This window comes from Panicum hallii, chromosome 2 (assembly GCF_002211085.1).
Source record: "Panicum hallii strain FIL2 chromosome 2, PHallii_v3.1, whole genome shotgun sequence".
Taxonomy (NCBI): Eukaryota; Viridiplantae; Streptophyta; class Magnoliopsida; order Poales; family Poaceae; genus Panicum; species Panicum hallii.
Genome location: NC_038043.1, coordinates 5739192 through 5760215, shown reverse-complemented (window position 1 = coordinate 5760215; position 21024 = coordinate 5739192). Strand labels below are relative to the sequence as shown.

The 21024-nt window shown below is 42.2% G+C and overlaps 1 protein-coding gene across 1 annotated transcript; it reads left to right on the top strand.

The window, feature by feature from the left end:
• The first annotated feature begins 4696 nt into the window (after nucleotides 1-4696).
• LOC112881974 (mRNA-decapping enzyme-like protein) lies at nucleotides 4697-10757 on the top strand. Its single transcript, XM_025946908.1, has 8 exons — nucleotides 4697-5107; nucleotides 5240-5280; nucleotides 5961-6010; nucleotides 6888-7032; nucleotides 7875-7931; nucleotides 8405-8525; nucleotides 8642-9151; nucleotides 10439-10757. Exons 1-8 carry the CDS (start codon nucleotides 4916-4918, stop codon nucleotides 10487-10489), a joined length of 1167 nt encoding a protein of 388 aa, XP_025802693.1. The 5' UTR covers nucleotides 4697-4915; the 3' UTR covers nucleotides 10490-10757.
• The last annotated feature ends 10267 nt before the right edge of the window (nucleotides 10758-21024 follow it).

The following is a 21024-nucleotide window of genomic DNA, read 5'->3' as shown; positions in this document are numbered from 1 at the left end:
GGATCAAGAGCTGAAGGATCCTCTTGAAAGAAAAGTGCAAACAGCTGGAGTGTATTGTGATGGATATCTTCAGTAAATTTAGTTGGAAGTTCAGAAACACTATTGAATCAACCGCTAGGTCAACAAAAGGTGGCAGTGCCTTGGCTCAAAATTACTAGCCCGTTCCAAATCAAGTCAGCCCACTCCAAACTCCCTCCACCTCTCTTATTGCTACAGCTCGTGGCGGCTTCTACTACTTGTAGAGTCTAGCTTATACAAAACTTAAAGTAGCTCCTTCCCTACTTTTACCTGCTGTAGAGGTGGGCAACTTCAAAAAAATTACCCACCTACCACTGGTTATTAAGATACCGATTAATTATTTTACCTTCTATTCCTGTCCGCCGCCGCTGCCCTCCCGCGCCTCCCTCCGCCGCCGCCGCAACGGGCGAGCTCCACCTCCACCACCGCCGCCGCGTACGAGATCTGGCTCCGCGTGGGCGAGCTCCATCTCCACCGCCGCCGCCACCGAGCGAGCTCCGCCGCAAGCGCAAGCCCCCAACCTCGGTAGCCGGAGCTTTGCCCGCGGAGGTGTTGCAAAGCCGGCAGCCGGGAAGGCCACAGCGGTGGCCGAGAAGACCTCGCCGGAGGCGCGCCTCCCTTCCCTGGACGCAGCGGGAGTAAGAAGAAAATGCTGATGAGTGCCACTCGTCAGTGAGAGAGGGAGAGAGTTGATTGAGTGGACTGTGAATGACACATGGGATCCGCTCGTTAGTATTTTCAAAAGCTACATCCGTTTTACGAAACGGCTTTCAGCTTTCTCACAGCCTGCAATCTATAACAGTTTTTACACAGCCCACAGCTTACATCTACTTTTTCGAAAGTGACAGCTCAATCAAACACATTCTTAGTTTTTTTACTTTCTGAACTATGGAAGCATGTGAGCCGTCCAGGCAAAAAATAAATTCATCATCAGATTATACGAAATCCGGCCAACCACCAAATTGTGAATATTCTGAGTCCGGCTAGTGGCACAATACAACAACAACAACAACAACTTAGCCTTTTGTCCCAAGCAAGTTGGGGTAGGCTAGAGATGAAACCCACAGAAAACAAGAATAATAAATACAAAAAGGGCACAAGCCAAAGGAAGAGTTAGAGGTTAAACAAAAAGTAAAAAATGTCACGGTTCAGGTACGTTAATTGCTAATCTCCAAGCGCTCCTATCCATAACTAATTCCTTAGCGATATTCCACTCCTTAAGGTCTCTCTTAATCGTCTCGTCCCAAGTTAGTCTAGGTCTACCTCTACCTCTCTTTACATTATCGCCCGCTTTAAAACTCCACTATGCACCGGCGCCTCGGGAGGCCTTCGTTGTACATGTCCAAACCATCTCAACCGATGTTGAATCACCTTCTCCTCGATAGGTGCCACCCCTACCCTATCTCGAATCTCTTCGTTCCGGACTCTATCCCTTCTTGTATGCCCGCAAAACCAACGCAACATACGCATTTTCGCTACACTCAGTTGGTGGACATGTCGCCTTTTTGAAAGCCAACATTCAGCACCGTATAGCATCGCCGGGCGAATCGCCGTCCTATAAAACTTACCTTTTAGTCTCTGTGGCACCTTTTTGTCACAGAGGATGCCCGAAGCCTGCCGCCACTTCAACCAACCGGCTGAAATTCTATGTCTAACATCTTCATCAATGTCTCCATCTTTCTGAAGCATTGATCCTAGATACCGGAAAGTATCCTTCTTGGCCACCACTTGACCTTCGAGGCTAACATCCCCATCCTCATGCCTAGTCGGGCTAAAGTCACACATTATATACTCGGTCTTGGTCCTACTCAGTCTGAACCCCCTCGACTCTAGCGTGTGTCTCCACAGCTCTAACTTCATATTAACACCTGCCCTACTCTCGTCAACTAGCACCACATCATCAGCAAAGAGCATACACCAGGGGATATCACCCTATATGTCCCTTGTGACCTCATCCATCACCAAAACAAAATAGATAAGGACTCAATACTGACCCCTGATGTAGCCCTATTTTAATTGGAAAGTCACTGGTATCACCATCACATGTTCAAACACAAGTCATCGCATCCTTGTACATATCCTTGATGAGGGTAATATACTTAGTTGGGACTTTGTGTTTTTCCAAGGCCCACCACATGACGTCTCTCGGTACTTTTGTCATACGCCTTCTCTAGGTCAATAAAGACCATGTGTAAGTCCTTCTTCTCCTCTCTATATCTCTCCATCAACTGTCGTACTAAGAAAATCGCCTCCATGGTCGACCTCCCAGGCTTGAACCCAAACTGGTTTTGGGTCACCCTTATCAATCTTCTTAGGTGATGCTCAATAACCCTCTCCCAAAGCTTCATCGTATGGCTCATCAGCTTAATCCTCCGGTAGTTAGTACAACTTTGAACATCTCCCTTGTTCTTAAAGATCGGTACTAATATACTTCTCCTCCATTCCTCTGGTATCTTGTTTGACCGGAAAATTAGGTTAAAAAACTTAGTTAACCATACTACCGCCCTCTCGCCCAGACATCTCCACACCTCAATGGGGATGCCATCGGGGCCCATCGCTTTACCTCTCTTCATCCTCTTCAAAGCCTCCCCGGTCTCTGCCTCTTAAATCCTCCTCACAAAGCGTCTGTTGGTATCATCAAATGAGTCGTCCAACTCGAAGGTAGGACCCTCATTTTCTCCATTAAACAACTTGTCGAAGTATTCTCGCCATCTGTCCTTGATCTCCTCATCCTTCACCAAAAGTCGATCTGTCCCATCCTTGATGCATTTGATTTGGTTTATGTCCCTTGTCTTCCTCTCGCGGGTCCTAACTATCCTATAAATATCCTTCTCTCCTTCCTTCGTACCTACCCGTTGATAAAGGTCATCAAAAGCCTGACCTTTCACTACACTTACAGCTCGCTTTGCAGACACTTCGCTAATCTATAGCTCTCGATGTTGGTTGCGCTCTTGTCGAGGTGAAGGCGTTTGAAACACTCCTTTTTCTCCTTAATAGCCCTTTGCACCTCGTCATTCCACCACCAAGTCTCTTTCACTTCCTGCTTGCCTCCCCTACTCACACCAAACACTTCTGAGGCCACCTTCCGAACACATATCGCCATCTTTAGCCACATATCATCTACATCTGCTCCTTCTTCCCAAGGCCCCTCGCCTAGCATCCTCTCCTTAAACATTTGTGCCTCTTCCCCTCTAAGCTTCCACCACTTCGTTCTCGCAATCTTGGCACGTTTGTCCCGGTGGGTACGTACCCAAAAACGAAAATCCGCCACCATAAGTTTGTGTTGGGGGACAACACACTCCCCAGGTATCACCTTACAATCTAAGCAGGCACGTCTATCCTCTCTCTTAGCAAGGATAAAATCGATTTGGCTCGAGTATTGTCCACTATGGAAGGTCACTAGATGGGACTCTCTCTTTCCAAAGAGGGTATTCGCTAACAGCAGGTCGTAGGCCAACGCAAAATTCAAAACATCCTCCCCCTCGTTCCTACTACCATACCCGAAACCCCCGTGTACTCGCTCATATCCTATATTAGTCGCACCCATATGGCCATTGAGGTCTCCTCCTATGAAAAACTTCTCACTGATAGGCACGGTACTAACCATGCTATCAAGATCTTCTCAGAACTGACTCTTGGAGCTCTCATTAAGACCTACCTGAGGTGCATAGGCACTGATCACATTCAGAACCAAATCTCCAATGACCAACCGCACTAGAATAATCCGGTCGCCTTGCCTCCTAACATCTACAACTCCATCCTTAAGGCTCTTATCGATCAAGATACCTACACCATTCGTACCCGAAGTTGTCCCCGTGTACCAAAGCTTGAAGCCAGAACCCTCCACCTCTTTCGCCTTCTGGCCCTTCCATTTAGTCTCCTGCACGCATAGAATATTTACACGCCTCCTAATTGCTACATCGACTAGTTCTCTTAATTTACCTGTTAGAGACCCTACGTTCCAACTATCTAGACGAATCCTAGTTGGCTCGGCTAGCTTCCTTACCCTTCGCACCCGTCGAGAGAAATGCGAAGACCCTTACTCATTTTTCACTACACCCGGGCGCAGATGTAGCGCGCCACAGAGGCTGCGACGATCCGACCCTTGCTCACTTATCATCGTACCCGGATCACGATACGACGCGCCCCTGAGGGGATGACGACCCGGTCCTTGCCAATTTAACACCACACTCGGGTTCCGATGTAGTGCGTCGCTAAGAGGGTTACGCCCCAACGAATTTCTTATGGGTTTCATTTCCATTAGAGTGGCTGATTTTTACGCTGGTTCGCCAAACCTAACACAACCCTCCACATTTTCTCATCGCGGGCTTGGGACCGGCAACGGCAGTGTTGGCTTGTAGCACAATATAAATGGTAAAGGAATTTAAATTTTAGTCTAGATAATTTAAGAACCAGCCACCAATCTTATTTAATTTTAAATTAAATATATATAAAGGCCGAGCAGGATCCGTTACCGTCTTGAACACAACCGTCCGGGCATTTTGAGCCGTCAATCCCGGCCTTCTCCACGAGGGATCTGATCTCCTGCGGGGTCACGTGACCTTGACACGTGGTCACGTCACGTGATCCCCGATGCTGCCACCAAGGCACCAACATTCCGTCCCGCATCTCGGCTCCTCCTTTTCTCGCCTCCCCGTTTTCCCAAACCGAAAAAAAACCCAGCAAAAACTCGCCGGGCGAAAGAAAAAAAGGTCCCTTTTTTATTTTCCTCGTCCTCTTCGTCTCGACTCGCCGCCCACTGCGCCCCTCCCCCTCCCCCTCGGCCCCTCCAATCCCTCCGATCCAATCCCCAAACCCTAGGCAATCCGCCACCAGAGTGCCAGGTCGTCTCCCCCCCTTGCCCCCTCCTCCTCGTCCACCCGCAGCGGCGCGGCACATGGCCCACGGCGGCGGCGTCGGCGTCGGCGGCGGGAGGGCGAAGGTGACGCCGAACCTCGCGGTGGACGGCGAGGGCACGCGGACGCTCAACCTCACCGTGCTGCAGCGCCTCGACCCCGCCGTGGAGGACATCCTCATCACCGCCGCCCACGTCACGCTTTACGACTTCGACACCGACGTCAACCAGTGGGTGCGTGCGCCCACCTCCTCCTCCGGATTCGGCTTCACCCTAAGCCCCTCTGTGTTTCGTGGGTCGGGATTTTTCGATGCTTGGTTGGTTCGCGGCCTGATTTGTGTGCTTGTTGTTGGGTGCTGTGTGCAGAGCCGGAAGGATGTCGAGGGGTCGCTCTTCGTCGTCAAGAGGTGCGTACTCTTTCTCCGGACTAGCGCCATGAATGAACTGCAAAAAATCGAAACTTTTACAGTTTGTCAAATAATCAATGTTGTTCCACTGTAGCAATTTATTATATAACTTACTTTTATATAGCATAAAAACTGGGTTGGTTGGTGGTCCTAGGAAACTAATAAACTGATTACTTTAGTGGCAAAGTTTGTGCAGTTGCGCTGTCCTTTGCTTCACTCTGTTTTCTAGATGCACAGCAGCGCATATGCCGTTAAAGTAGATGCATGGCTGGGCATAAGAACAAGATATGGACAATTCGATTGAGGTGTAAAGATTGCAGTTATTTGGTTAGTTATGGCGCTTCTCGAGAGACACATGACCTGGAATTGTCTATTTCGGGGTTCAAAGCTTCAATTTAATGATTACCAAGTCATTGCTACTTTAAGAGTTAAAATCGAAAGCTCCGTCAGGGAGAATTCATTCCCTGCAAGTGCAAGCATTTGTGTACCCTAGCATTGATCTTTTGACATGTGTCCGTATTTCTATTTGTTTCCAGTCTTCCACTTTTAGATGTCCTCTGTTATTCTAGCGATAACTGAAATGTTGTGGGCCTATAGTGATGAAAGTTTAACACTTTGCATTTGCTGTTTGTGTCAGATACCTTAGTATGTCTCTGACAAATAGGGTATATTTATTTCAGGAATGCCCAACCCAGATTCCAGTTCATTGTCATGAATCGCCGGAATACAGGTATTTTAGCATGTAATTTTCTTGAGCTTGTTTGATCTTGTAACTAAGTTCTCATGATTGATTATGTCTACCCTTTTTAAGACTTGCACATGAGAATAATTCAATCATGTGACATGTATGATGATGGGAATCAACCTGACGGTTCAAAACTTCAATTAGCATATTGGTGGACTATTTTTTTATGTGAACTATTGTGATCTTTGCTAACTGCTCTTTGCTCCTGCCATTAGGAAATAGTTGAGATTTTAGATAATTTCATCTTATGAAGTTCGTAAAGATTCAACTTTTCAAGGGAAATGAAACACATTTCTTTGCATCATTTGTTATTGAATTGATGTTTCGAATTCTTCCTGCCCCCTTTCGTCAATACCTTTTCAAACCTAGTTAAGTGGTATGGTAATGTTTGATTTAAAATATTTCTCTGGCTGAGAAAGGGGCATGCAATGGTCTTATTTATCAAATTAATAGATGATAAATTGATTTGCGTTTCACCCATTTTCTATCCTTCTATCATTGTGATAAAAACAAAAAGACCTTTAAGAGCTTTATTAATTTTTTTGTATTCTCTGTTCCATACGGTCACATTTATATTATTGAAATAAGACCTACATGCAAAGGAAGATAGGTTAGTTATGATATGGCATCTTGTTTGAAGCTAAATTTTGTAGTATGTTAGATGCTACTATGGTTGATAACATATTTGGGGAAGAACATATTCCTTGAAACTGGCGGGTCACATAAGTTCAGTCTTGGATTATTCTTCTCAATTGGATCGTGGTAAAAGCTTATTATGTTTATATAAAGTTATGGCCTTCTTCTATCTTTATATCCCTAGTAATTTTTTTTTCATATTTCTTTGGCTTCTTCTTGTTAACAGATAATCTAGTTGAAGATCTCTTAGGAGATTTCGAATACCAACTCCAAGTTCCTTATATAATGTACCGCAATTCTGCACAAGAAGTTATTGGAATTTGGTTTTACAACTCCCAGGAGTGTCAAGAAGTTGCAAATCTTTTTAGCAGGTATCTTGTTGTAAATTTGTAATTATTTCTCCTGCCTTTGCCTTTAGGGTCTTTCCCCTTCTGTTCATGGATATGTATCTTACTCCTTTTCATGATTTGGGATAAGCAGAGACACCTGATCAATATGTTAAGGTTTTCTATTTTTTTCATATGGTCATTGTTTATTGAGTATTGTGTGTATGGAGTTAATTAGTCCAGTTATGCCTTCCCCACGAAATATCAGTTCATTGATGATATGAAAATAACAGAACTTTCTAACTGGCTAATGATTAAGAGATGCATGATTAATGACTGTTCTACATTTTGGTCAAAAAGATTTGCTGGCTCCCTGCTAAAATGGACCATCTTAAAAGTTGAAATTAGTTCTTTTTTTAGAGTCCCCAGCCTTGTATAAAAGCACCACTCTGGTCTACAAACTTCAAGATTTAGTTTGTAGCTCCCTGAACCTGTATTATGCTTGTGTTCCCAAATGTACAAACATTGCCAATTGGATTATTACTGCTAATTTAGCAGCCAAAACACAAATACGTCAGTGAACAGCAAGTGATGTTTTGGAACCGATATCGTCTATGTTGATGTAGCAGGTGGGTTATCAAGGCACTTCTGTGAGCCATGAAAGTGAACAGGTTGAGTTGAATTGTCAAACTGGTGTCAGTCATTAGGATCGATAATTTCCAGCAATTTGAGGATCACATATGCATATATGATCTGCAGCAGATTCATACCATTATTTCTTTCTCACTTTGCCACTTTATCTTAGTTTGCAAAACTGGGGCTTTTTCAGTTTTCTTGCAATTTTTCTATTCCTTTAGTGAACAATACATCACTCTGCAATTTTGCAGGATACTGAATGCATTCTCGAAGGTGCCTCCAAAGCCGAAGATTCCCTCCGTTCAAAGGTACATGAGATATTGTGCTAATCAGTTGGACACACAAAATACTACTTTGATTTTTTATGGATCTTTCCGGAACTTTATAGCAAACAAGTGCTTATCATATTTTTTTATTCGTGATGACTGAATGCTGAATTCATCAAATAGATACAGTGAAGAACTGAAAGTTACTCAAGGCATATGCATACTGTCATGTTACTCGATAGCATTTTATTTTCTTGTTTGCACAGCATCACATTAGAAGCAATTGTACTTAAATTAGTATATTATGTGAAAACAAGCAAGTTATAGTGGTGCTGTTTTAACATGACTTGATACTACCTTTCCTTGTTAGTTTAACACTGCACCTTACTACTGTTTGATGTTAAGTATTCACATTTTCAGCATTACTTCCATAGTGTCGAGACCATCATCTTATAAAATAAAGTTTTTTTTGGGGAAAAACTGTGGTGTATTTTACAACGTTGATCCTGTTTTAGTGAATTTGAAGAGCTGGAAGCAGCACCTGCGTTGGTTGAAGGTCCTCTGGAACCGCAAACATCAAATATCATATCAGCTACTACCCACGTTCAAGAGGACCCCTTATCTGCATTCTTCAGTGTATGACCCTCATCTCCATTAACTTGTAGCTGTTTTTCCACCTAAAGTTTTCTACTTTCTCCAAAATAGTAGCTGTAACTTTTTTTCTGTGTTTAAATGTGCATCTCTGGGAACAGGCAGCTGCGAACGCTGGTGGCACCGCCTCTGTAGCTGTTGCAGGACAGTCAAGTCAATCTTTCGGTGCTATTCCTTTGTCACATGCACCTACTAGTACTATTACATCGCAATCGCCGGGCTTGCATCATTTGCTTCCTTCACAGGCCTCATCAGTTTCTGGCATACCTACTGATGTTCATGGTGGCACTGGTCCTATAGTGAGGTCCACGAGCCTTGTAAATCCATCACATTTCTCACCATTGACATCGGCGCAAACAGCAATGGTGCGCAGTAATTCTGCAGTACCAACTGCTCCACCTCAACATCCTCGTACTGCTCAGCAGCCGCAAAGTGCTCCCTTGCTTCAGCCTTTTCCATTACCTACAACTTCACCTTCTCCGCCGTATGGGACTCCATTGCTTCAACCATTTCCACCACCAAATCCATCGCCGTCTCTTGCATCAGCTCCAGTCTACAACCCAGCACTGTCCAGAGACAAAGTTAGAGATGCATTACTGAGACTTGTGGAGGTATGCTGTTCTGTTAATTTTATTTTCTTGTTGAATTTGAATGCATTCTTCTTTTTAGATTGCAAGGAAGATACACATTATTGCCGTTGTCAGGTTTGAGTAATATTTCTCATTCTAGTCTAATTTGTTCGGTATCCTTTTCAGTATCTAGCTATACATAGACATATATGTATAATAGTTATTAAGACTGGACTGGCAATCGAACTGGTACTTCTGTTCAATTGTTTACTGGTTGAACCTGTGGGTCAATAAAAACTGTTATTTGGCCAGTACTTGTTAGACTGATTAAGGACAAGTTGGTGTGTTCATCAATAGGCAATCAGATGAATTCATTCATGGGTATAAATAAATAACCTTCTCCACCAATTTTGCTAATCGCAGCGCAACTTGTATTATGCATTTTCTAGCCTTTTAGCATGAAAAAACCTCAGCCAAAGGAAAGGTGAAAATTCCTGCATCCAAAAAGGTAAATTAGTGAACATACTGGAAGGAAGCAAATCTCCTATCAATACACTATTTCGCACATCGCAGCCAGTCTCATCAAGACCATGTACCAGTGCTGCTTTTCCATCCTCCGGGTGGGACCTACAAATCGTAATGGCTGACAGCAATTGCCGCTCGGCCACTGTGTAGACCCTCGCTTCAGCTCAAGTGAAGCTTGGAGGCTTTGACCCACCAAACTGGAAACTCAGACCACCATTGCTCGTCAGGCTGAGAATAGAGTGGACCACCAGGAACAACATGTAGATCAGCCATAGAAAGCATCTGGTCCATGCTACAAACCATGCTAGCTTTGCGTATTTGTTGATTTGGTGGGTTGCTTGTTTCTTTGGGTGGGAAGAGATTGATGGGAAAAGGAGCCCTGAGACGTGAAGGGGACGTGGCATCAGGGAGCTACCGTCAGCATCCTCCCACCAAGAGAAGGGTCCCTGGGCACCCTGCCTGTGTTCAACCGAAGCTGCCTGGTTGAACGGTTCCATTAAATGATTAAAATCTGGAGCCATTTATCCAGTTTTAGTTGGTTGATTGCGTGAATGGTCTTTGAAGGGAAATGAAGCTGCAGTAGTCTTTGGTTTGTGTTTTTACCTCTCCCAACTGTCTTTCTTGTTCAATTTCAATAACTATGCATGATAAGCTTGCACTTGGAACCTCATCGTGCATAGACTTTGAATAATTGCACATCAAGTAGAACATTCCTGTTGATACTTGTATCTTTCTCTTGGTTTGCTAGTACTGTACACTAATTCCTGCATCTAAGGAACAAAGTTGTTTACTGTTTCTTGCCAGAACGAAGAATTTATCGATTTGGTCTACCGGGAGATCGTGAACAGACAATAATGAATACTGAATGAACAGACCTCTCCAACAGTCTGGTTGTGTTTGGACTCTTTTGTTACCTGTTGTGAAGCCTGTAATTCAAGTTATGATGTAAATTCATTGGTGAAGTCCATCGGTTGGCGAAGTTTGTATTAATGTACTTTCTACATATCTGTAAATGCTTATGAAAAATCTATCTGCTCCGTGGAATGTCATCTGCTGTATTCGTGGTGCAGAAAAGTTTTGTTCTGAACATATATCGTAACATTGGGATCTGATGAACGCTATATATCTAGAGATAAAAAAGCTACATATCTAAGATGGACAAAACCTCAATATACTAGCTAGTTTTGCTCTCATGTTCTAGTTTTTAGGACTACTTATGATTTGGGAGTTTTGAAATGTTATAGAACTGGTAATTCCTGTGATCATCTATAACTCGTGACTTGATCCTGTTAAAATTGTGCTGGTGGAGTTTGGGATTAAATCAGTTATGCTAGGCCGATGCTTCAATTCATGGCATGTTTCAAATAGATTTGATTTGGGCAGTTTGCCATATAAATTGTAGGTGATCATATAAAAATATGCTTCTCGTGGGAAAATATGCTCTAAAATTACGTCTACGAACATCGCTCCTAGTTAAAAAAAACACTAGTTATAGTCTTTGTTAAAGCAGTAGTGCGGGCGTTTTTTCTTTCGGTTGTAGGTGATGTGTCCGTCAACAGAAAGGCGTAGACGTCTACGGTGATTTTGTTAATTTTGAGAATCTGCAGGTTCTGTCTTTTATAGTGGCTCGTAGAGGTAGGATTACGTGCGTGTATTCATAGGGATGAATATATCTGTATATTTATGGCCGTTTGTACTGTGTTTTAAAAAACCGGTAGTTATGGTTCTCGAAGATTAATATGCATGTAATATACGGGTGAGTTTGCGTGCATGCCTCTGCGCATGTACCATGTTTTTTAAAAAGAAAAAGAAAAGCTGCACCTGTTCTCGAGGTTCCACAGAATTAGCAGGGATAGTGGCCTCTTTTAGGACCGTATGCTAAGCATGATTAGGATCGATTCTTATTGTCCTGCTCGTGTGTAAGATTAAAGCTCGCGTCAGCTCTCTTTGCATTGGTTACACCTTTATTGTGATAGAAACTTGTCAATAATCAATACGTGCATATTTTTTTTATTATCAACTATGCTTCAATTTATACAACTAAGAAAGACAAAATATTTATTATCTAAGTAATGAGTCATAATTTACATAAATATAGAATGAAGAATAAATTTATAATTTATTGTACAAATATACTAGAGAGAACAAAATTAGGTAAAAAGTTTAGTACTTCAAATGGTAATGGTATTAACATCAAATTTGTTACAAGTTCATAATAAAATGGTAATATGCACTAGGTTGGATTGCGTTTAGAAAATCCATGGATTTACACATTTGGATACATTTGGATACTATAGGAACAAACACTACTAGAAAACGAGCCATAGATCCAGTCCTAAATATCACCTGCTGCTGCAATCAGTACTGATGCGAGAATAAGTACCGACTACAGCGGCGAGTGCCCACAGAGGGCTTTTGGCACCGGATCGTGGCATCACCTGGTGCTAATGATCCAGCATAGGCACCGGGTCGTGCCGCGACCCGGTACCATAGGCTTCTCGAGGCCACAAGCTCCGGATCCTGGTATGACCCGGTGCTAATGGAATAGACATTAGCACGGGATTGTGCCACGGTCCGGTGCTAATACCTCTAAAGGCATTAGTACCGGATCATGGCATGTCATGCCATGACCTACTAATATCATCGCTTATATATACCCACCCCCTCCCCTTCCCGAGCTCCATGAACTCAGCACCGTTCATGGCAGCCGAGTGAGGGAAGAGAATTTTTGCAATTTTTTTGCAAACAAAGGTTAGCATTGTTTATATATGTGTTAATTATTTTTTAATATGGTCAGCAATTGATTTAGTTTATTATTGTTTTATATGTGTGATAATACTTTTTAGATGTCGTTATCAAGTGATTTTAATTGTTATATATGTGATACTTACTTTTTAAGATGTAGTTAGCAATTGATTTAGTTTGTAATTGTTATAATAATTATTATACTTGTGATAATTATTTTAGTTAGCTATAGTTAGCATGTGATTTACATAGTAATTTTAGTTTTAATTATTTATTCTGTAATAAATTGTATGGACACTCTAATGATGTATATAAGGATCTGTTTCTGAAAAAATTTCATGCCTCCTTCAATATATCCTTAGAAATATTAAAATTTTTCAGGTTCATACTAAAATTATCGATAAGTAAAAAATCCATCAGCAATATGGTTGCACCATATTCAGAAATTGCATGACCTCCCTTGGACCCTTCTCAAAAAGAATAGAGCACACCAAATCTTAGAACAAATCGTCATGAACACAATCTTTGTTAAGATTCAACTTTGCAAATGATGCTATAAAGTTGGATCTTCTCCAAGATTATGTTCATGGCTCGTTCACTGATTTGGTGTCCTCTGTTCTTTTTGAGAAGGGTCCAAGGAAAGCCATGCAATTTATGAATGTGCTGCAGCCACATTGCTGATGAAATTAGTGTGAGCCTGGAAGATTTAAATATTTCCAAGGCTGTATTGGAGGAGCCATAGAAATTTTTTCAGAAACAATAATCAACCATCTTTGAAAGTCAATTTGTGGAGATGCGGATTGAAAACTAACTGAAGAGTGTCCAAAATAATTCTATTGAACTATATTTAAATTTTAGTTTGAATTATGTATTCAATTTTAGTTTTAGTTATGTATTCTGAATAAATTATTTTGACACCCTAATGATGTATATATATGGGATTTTTTTCCGAATGTGTCTCTGTGTTTCTTCCAACATAACCTTGTGGAAAGAAGACTATGGTGAAAGGAGCACACAAACACATTCAAAAATAGTTGTCCTTTATCGTTGAAGTGTCAACCACTTCTGAATGTTAATTTGTGGAGATGCGGGTTGAAAACAAGCTGAAGAGTGTCAAAATAATTCAAATAACTTATTAGTTCTAATCGTTTAATTATATTTTAATTTTATTTTAAATTATATATTCAACTTTAGTTGTAATTTGCACTAGGTGGGGTGCCCGTGCATTGCTATTGGTGGCAAAGATAAGACACGCTCAAATAGATCGCACGTAAATATTCAATATAAGAAAGTGCATTACACGTCAAACACCGGACAATAATAATGTGAAACGAAGCAAAATACTTTCACACTTACTTACAGATTTCAATAGCGTTGAGAATAGAATTGCTACGAGTAATAAAATATTTTTCATGAATAAACACATCAATATACAAGATAAATAGAAGTGCTCAAATATAAACACATCAATTACAACACACCCTGGGATAGTACAAACATATGGACACTTGCAACAAAGAGATACATGAACATGATTAATTATTGGGTCTCCAGTGTGCCCAGCAAATTATGATCATGGTCAAGCACAGTACTAGATCTTTGCATCTCGAACTGTATAGATATAAAAGTATAGTAGACTCTCCCATATAGATATAAACATGTATAGTACGAAAATTAGAAATAAACTTGTAGCTGGTAGTTGTGTCTCCGGCGGTGGGGATTCTCAAGCAAACCTGTGCCAACGGACACAAGCATCCATCATGTCTGCATGGAGATACGAACACAAGAGAAACATAAATGAACTTAGCATTTTAAGATCACCAATAACGAATTTAATAAAGAATAACGGTCCAATATCACAGACACAGAGATCATTATTGAAAGAAGCCAGAGTGCTGTTACAACAGTTCAATGAGTGCTGAAAATATATCGATATCTCTCCAGCCAAATGGCTATTATAGTAATGTTCAGAAAAAGTTTCCATTGGCTAGTATAGCTAAATCAATCAGAATTATTTCCATTGCCAACAGAAGCCACTTATCAGAGCAAGATTACTACACGTGTTAGCTGTATACTGCAAATTCAAACAAAATAGAACTATGGAAAAATCACCAATAACGTAATACCTGAGTTTTAAGGCATTAACAAAACCATAACAGAACGCTTCACCATGACATCCCTCGATTGCAAAAAGTGATCTCTCTGTGTTGTACAACGCAGCGGTTCCATTTACAGAGCTTATCACAACATAGTGCACGTAATTAGCAAATTTAGAAGGTGCTGCGGGTGCGATAAAATTTTTTTAGCAACACACAAAGCATGCACAACACATTGTATTTTCAGACTCACTGATATCCACAAACAAACTTCTACATAGTAGTTCTAAAATGTAGATTATTTTTTGGACTCGTGCATTAAGGATAGTGGCTAGTGGTTCCTGCAATTTAACTGAACTGCTTAATCTGTCTCAGAAACCTAGGCTACCACCAATCACCAGCTAACATCTTCCAAGTAACAGGACCCTAGGTGTTGCGGCAGAGATACTCCAGTGACATGTTAAATCTAGCACTACAAGCTTCCTAGTTCACCAAAGGGGTACAAGAAAGCGCTGTAAAGCAGTAATGCCATTCAAGAATTGTGTAAGTAACCACGAACTGGTTCACATTCAAACCAGATAGAGCTAGCATGTTACCCGAATTCCTCAATTCCCCCGCTGAGGCCAGCAATTAACTGGCCAAACCGTAAAAGCCACATTCAGCCGGCAGCCACGGTAAACCGTGTTAGATTCGAAGAAAAAACAATTAATCAGTAACCACCTCGAATTACACTGCAAAATTGATCAACGCTGGCACCAAGCTAATCACAATCAACGCAACACGAGAAAGAAAAAAGAAACGGAATTTGCAGCGGTGCGACAAGCGAAAAAACAATCAGGTCGTCGCAGAAACCTGCGGGAAACCGCACACCACCAGCGCTTAGGGTCTGGTGATCGATCTTACCTCGCTTCCGCGTGCAGCGTTGGTCCCCAGCGATGGTTGCAGACCTCCCCTACGTGAACGGGTCGGTGTTTGCAGCAACGTCGACGGCCGGCGGTGCTTGTTTTTGGGCTGGCCGGCGGCAGCGGCGTCAACGGCCGGCGGTGCTTGTTTTTGGGCAGGCCGGCGGCAGCGGTGTCGACGGACGGCGGTGCTTGTTTCTGGGCAGGCCGGCGGCAGCGTCGTCGACGGACGGCGGTGCTTGTTTTTGGGCAGGCCGGTGGTAGCGGCGTCGACAGCCGGCGGCAGCGTTGGTCCCCGGGAAACCGCACACCACCAGCGCTTAGGGTATGGTGATCGATCTTACCTCGCTTCCGCGTGCAGCATTGGTTTCCAGCGATGGTTGCAGACCTCCCCTACGTGAACGGGTCGGTGTTTGCAGCAATGTCGAAGGCCGGCGGCAGCGGCGTCGACGGCCGGCGGTGCTTGTTTTTAGGCAGGCCGGCGGCAGCGACGTCGACGGACGGCGGTGCTTGTTTTTGGGCAGGCCGGTGGCAGCGGCGTAGTCAGCCGGCGGCAGCGGTGCTGTTTAGAGTTTAATTTTGTATTCCTGAATGCACGCAGATTTGGCCGGGATGCCGAGTGCGGGGCGGATGGGGGGCGACGTTGGGGGAGTTTGCGATTGTTGCGGTCTGCCGTTGCTGCGCTTGAACCAACGATCGGACGGATCCAGCTGCCGCGCGGCAGAATGGCGGCAGAATGACGAGAGGCTCGAGAGGGTTCGCAAGGCGCGCTTGATACGGGGCTGCCGTTCCTGCACCTGTAAAAATCATCCGACGGCTGCATGTTGACCGCGGCAGAATGACAAGGGGCAGGGGCAAAGGTTGCACAAAAAAATTATCCGCCAATTGATCTTTTAGGAGTAGAGATTCTGAAAGAATTATTTTGATAGTCTAATAATCTGATTATATTTATTGTAATTATAAGAATTTATTTATATTTTTGCATTTGTTAGATAATTGTAGTGAAATCTATCCATTTGAACATAAGCAATTAATAGATTCTCTTTATTTTTTCAAATGAGTAGATTCTCTTTATTTTTTCAGATGAGTCGGCAATGGATGTATAACGCTGATATTCAATGGATTTTATTAATGGTGTGCATGAATTCATCGATGCATCCAAGAAATACAAGTACGATGGTTTCTTTCGTTCGTTATCCTCTTTTGTTCGTTGTCCATGCCGAATCTGTAAGAACGAGAAGGATTACTCCTCAACAAGAACCATTCACAATCACTTATTCCAAAATGGTTTCATGTCCAAGTACAATATTTGGACCGAGCATGGAGAAAGAAGGATTATGCTGAAGAATGACGAAGAAGAGGAGGAGGCTATTCCTGACTTTGTGGAAGATTATGGTGCCTTCTTTAAAGGTACTACAATAGGTGAGTCTAAAGAAAATGCTGAAGCACAGGTTGTAGAAGATGATCTTGGTGTGATGTTGTGCGAAGCAGAGGAAGTCTGCGAAACTGAAAAGGAATCTAGGGATTTGAAGCATATGTTGGAGGACTATAGAATATTGTTGTACCCAGATTGCAAACAAGGACACAAAAAGTTGGGTACCACGTTGGAATTTGTAATGGAAGGCATCAAACAGCTTGTCTGATAAGGGATTCGACGAGGCAAGGCGCGTTGTTTGTCCTTTAGGATTGGAAGCACAACAAATACATGCATGTACTAATGACTGCATCCTCTATCATGGTGAGAAGTATGAAAATTAGGATGCATATCCGGTTTGCAAAGCATGTTGGTATAAGATCCTAAAGATGATCTAGGCGACGTTGAGGGGATGCGTACCAAGTAGAGAGTGCCTGCCAAGATGATATGGTATTTTCCTATAGTACCATGTTTGAAATGTCTGTTTATGAATAAAACCAATGCAAAATTGATGTGATGGAACAAAGAAACGAGAAAGCAAGATAATAGGTTGAGATACCCCGCTAATGGGTCCTAGTGGAGAAAGGCGGACAGAACATTCCCAACTTTTGCGGATGATGCAAGGAATGTAAGGTTTGAATTAAGTATGGATGGCATGAATCCTTTCGGTAAACAGAGCAGTGGTCATAGTACTTAGCCTGTAACACTTTGTATATACAATCTTCCTCCTTGTCTGTGTATGAAGCAAAAGTTTATTATGATGCCGGTGCTTATCCTCGGACCGAAGCAACCTGATAACGATATTGATGTGTATCTGAAATCGCTAGTTGATGATCTTCTTTTGCTATGGAAAGAGGAGGGGATTGTGTGTGGGATGCGCACGCAGAGGAACATTTTAACCTACATGCATTGCTTTTAGTAACCATCAATGACTGGTATGCACTTAGCAACCTGTCCGAACACTACAATAAGGGTTATAGGGCATGCACCCATTGTTTAGATGAAACTGACAGCATGTATCTTAAGCACTGTAGGAAGATTGTATACCTAGGCCATCATCGATTTCTTCCTGTCAAGCATCCATTAAAAAATAAGCATGCTCATTATGGTGGAAAGGCAGATCATCATACGAAGCCTAGGCGCATTTGTGGGGAAATGGTATTTGAAGTGGTCAAAGATATAAAAGTAGTCTTCGGAAAGGGACTTGATAGCATATTAGTGCCCAGTGTTGATGGACATGCACCTATGTGGAAGAAATGAGTATATTTGGGATTTATCTTATTGGGAAGTCTTAGAGGTCCGCAACGCAATTGACATGATGCACCTCACCAAGAAGCTTTGTGTGAACCTGCTAGGCTTTCTTGGTATGTATGGTAAGCCAAAATATACACTGGAAGCATGGCAAGACCTGCAACGTATGAAACAGAGAGCCGCTCCATATCCAGCCGCTCCATATCCAGAGAAGAGGGATAAAAGACGCCATTACTTAGATCCTGCCTGCTATACTCTAAGCAAGCAAGAGAAGGAAAGTATGTTTGAATGTTTGAATAGTATCAAGCTCCTGTCAGGCTACTCTTCGAATATAAAGAGGCTACTAAATATGAAAGAGAAGAAATTCGCACACGTAAGGTCCTATGACTATCACGTGCTGATGACGCAATTACTTCCAGTTGCATTGAGAGGTATTCAACCAGGTAATGTTCGAGCAACAATCATAAAGCTATGTGCATTCCTCAACGCAATTTCACAGAAGGCGATCGATACAACGAGTCTACTGAAGCAACGGGAGGATGTTGTCCAAAGTATAGTTAGCCTTGAGATTATACTTCCTCTATCATTTTTCAATATTATGGTGCATCTCTTGGTTCACTTTGTCAAAGAAATCGGTATTCTCAGGCATGTCTTCCTCCATAATATATTTTCTTTTGAACGATTCTTTGCAATCCTAAAGAAATATGTTCATAACCGTGCTCGTCTAGAAGGAAGCATTGCCAAGGGTTATGTGATAGAGGAGGTCATTGAGTTTTGTGTTGACTATGTGGATGAACTTTGCCTGATTAGGGTTCCAGTAGCACGGTATGAGGGAAGGTCGATTGGAAAGAGCACACTAGAAAAGAAATCAATAAATGCCAACGATTATGCTTCGTTGAGCAAAACACATTTCACAGTTCTACAACAGTCAGCCTTGGTGGCTCTGTACATCGAGGAGCACAAAGCAGCTTGTACGAAGAAGTATCCTTGGAAGTCTGAAACCTGAATTACAAAGCATCACATCGATACTTTTTCCACCTAGTTGCGCATGGAACTTATGGTCAACGAAGACATTTATGAACAACTTGCCTGGTTGGCCAGGGGTCCATCCAATACAATTTTGGTGAACCAAGAATATGAAATTAATGGATACACATTTTACACAAGATCCTAGACAAAAAGAACACCAATCAAAATAGTAATGTCTATATAGATGCTATAGATACTAATGGCCAAAGCAACTCATATTGGTTACATTGAGGAGATCTCGAAACTCGAATATGGGTCTTTGAAGATTTCTCTATTTCGTTGCAAATGGGTGCAACTGACTAGAAAAGGCATCGATATTGATTGCGTACAAAATGACAACCGTAGATCTCAAAGAGCTTAGCTATCGAGATGAACTGTTCGTCCTAGCCAAAATTATCACTCAAATTTTCTATTGGAAGGATATATCTAATTATGGGTTCATAAATATGTTTCTAATTATGTTGACGCGATGGATTAATATATCGAGCTTTATTTTCTCAAAATGATAGATGATGTGAATCAAGGAGAAAGTTCTCCATGTGGATAGGATCACATCCGTGTCATAGTAGCTCACAGGATTTATTATGAAGGAGATCCTGGATCCTAAAGGCGAGTTCTACCACGACGGCAATATTAATAGAGTATCCGCATCGACGTCGTGAGGGGCTTAGTACTTGTAATCGTGATATTTGTATAATTGAAAATATTATTATCTCTAAATAACTTAATTATATGATTGGCAGTGATATTAAGTTATTTTCATACATTATTTCAACTTCAATGCGAATAATAAACGTATAGTAGTGTATAGCTCGGGTGCGCGTAGCAATTCTGTAAGAATAAACAGCAATAAATAATTAAAATAAAACAGGATTTGGGAACAATGGGGAAAACTATTTGGTACTGGTTGGAAAGACCAACCAGTACCAAAGGGACCGCTTCCCTTTGGTACCGGTTGGCCTTAGGCTCCGAGTAAAATACCCGGTGTCCAAGATCGAGACTTTCAGTCTCCATTCCCTACTACCAGTTGAAGACCAAGGCTGGTTTCCAACCGTACTAAGGGTCCGTTTTCTAACAGGGAAACCCGTGCTCCTAAATTAATGGGTAGAACTTTTTGCCCATTAACAAACCCACGGATCTAAAATTAACCCAAACTCATGCCCTAATAAAGTAAAAATTCATCGGATTTCGGGTACCATTGCCATCTCTATGGACGCAAGTAAGTACTCGATAGTATTTTCTAGATCAACTAATTAATTAATTATGATAGCACCACTGTAGTTTATTTCTTCTCCTAAATTAATTACGTGAAATAACATTCTACTTTATTAACTTACTAGATCGATCCAATAACTAAAATATTTAAATATTTATGATTTGCATCCCTAGTGCACTTGCTGACGATGGGAAATTTAACTCCCTTAATTTGGTTTCTCCTCCTGGTATAGCGATGCTTCAGTGATCAACACCGTCACCCTCAGTGCTCCGAATTACTGATCTATTTGCTGATCAATTTAGCAGTGATGATGGCTTTGATCTTTAAGAGAAACGAAACTGTTGGCCGATGCCCACTAATAAGCTTGCCCATGCGCACGTTACTCATCGATCGTTGAGGCTGGATTTGTCTAGCTATAAGCTTATCTATTAATTACTGTGGTGTTCCAGATTGGGTCCTCTTCTTTTACTTCTAGATAGATCGTCGATATCTAATCCTGCCTAAGATCCGATCCAGCAGCTTCCTCTAAGAGTGAGATCGATGATCTTTGTACATGCATTACTCATATCGTCAACTTGGTGAGCTCTTAGGAACCCGTGCTGCACGAGACAGAATAGATTACCATCGCATGCTTGTGGATCTCCAGATTCATTCTCCACACCGTACCCACCGTGGAGTCCTTGAGCCTGCCCCCTGACAACGTCCTATAAATAGAGCCCCTCCCTCCCCAGCTCCAC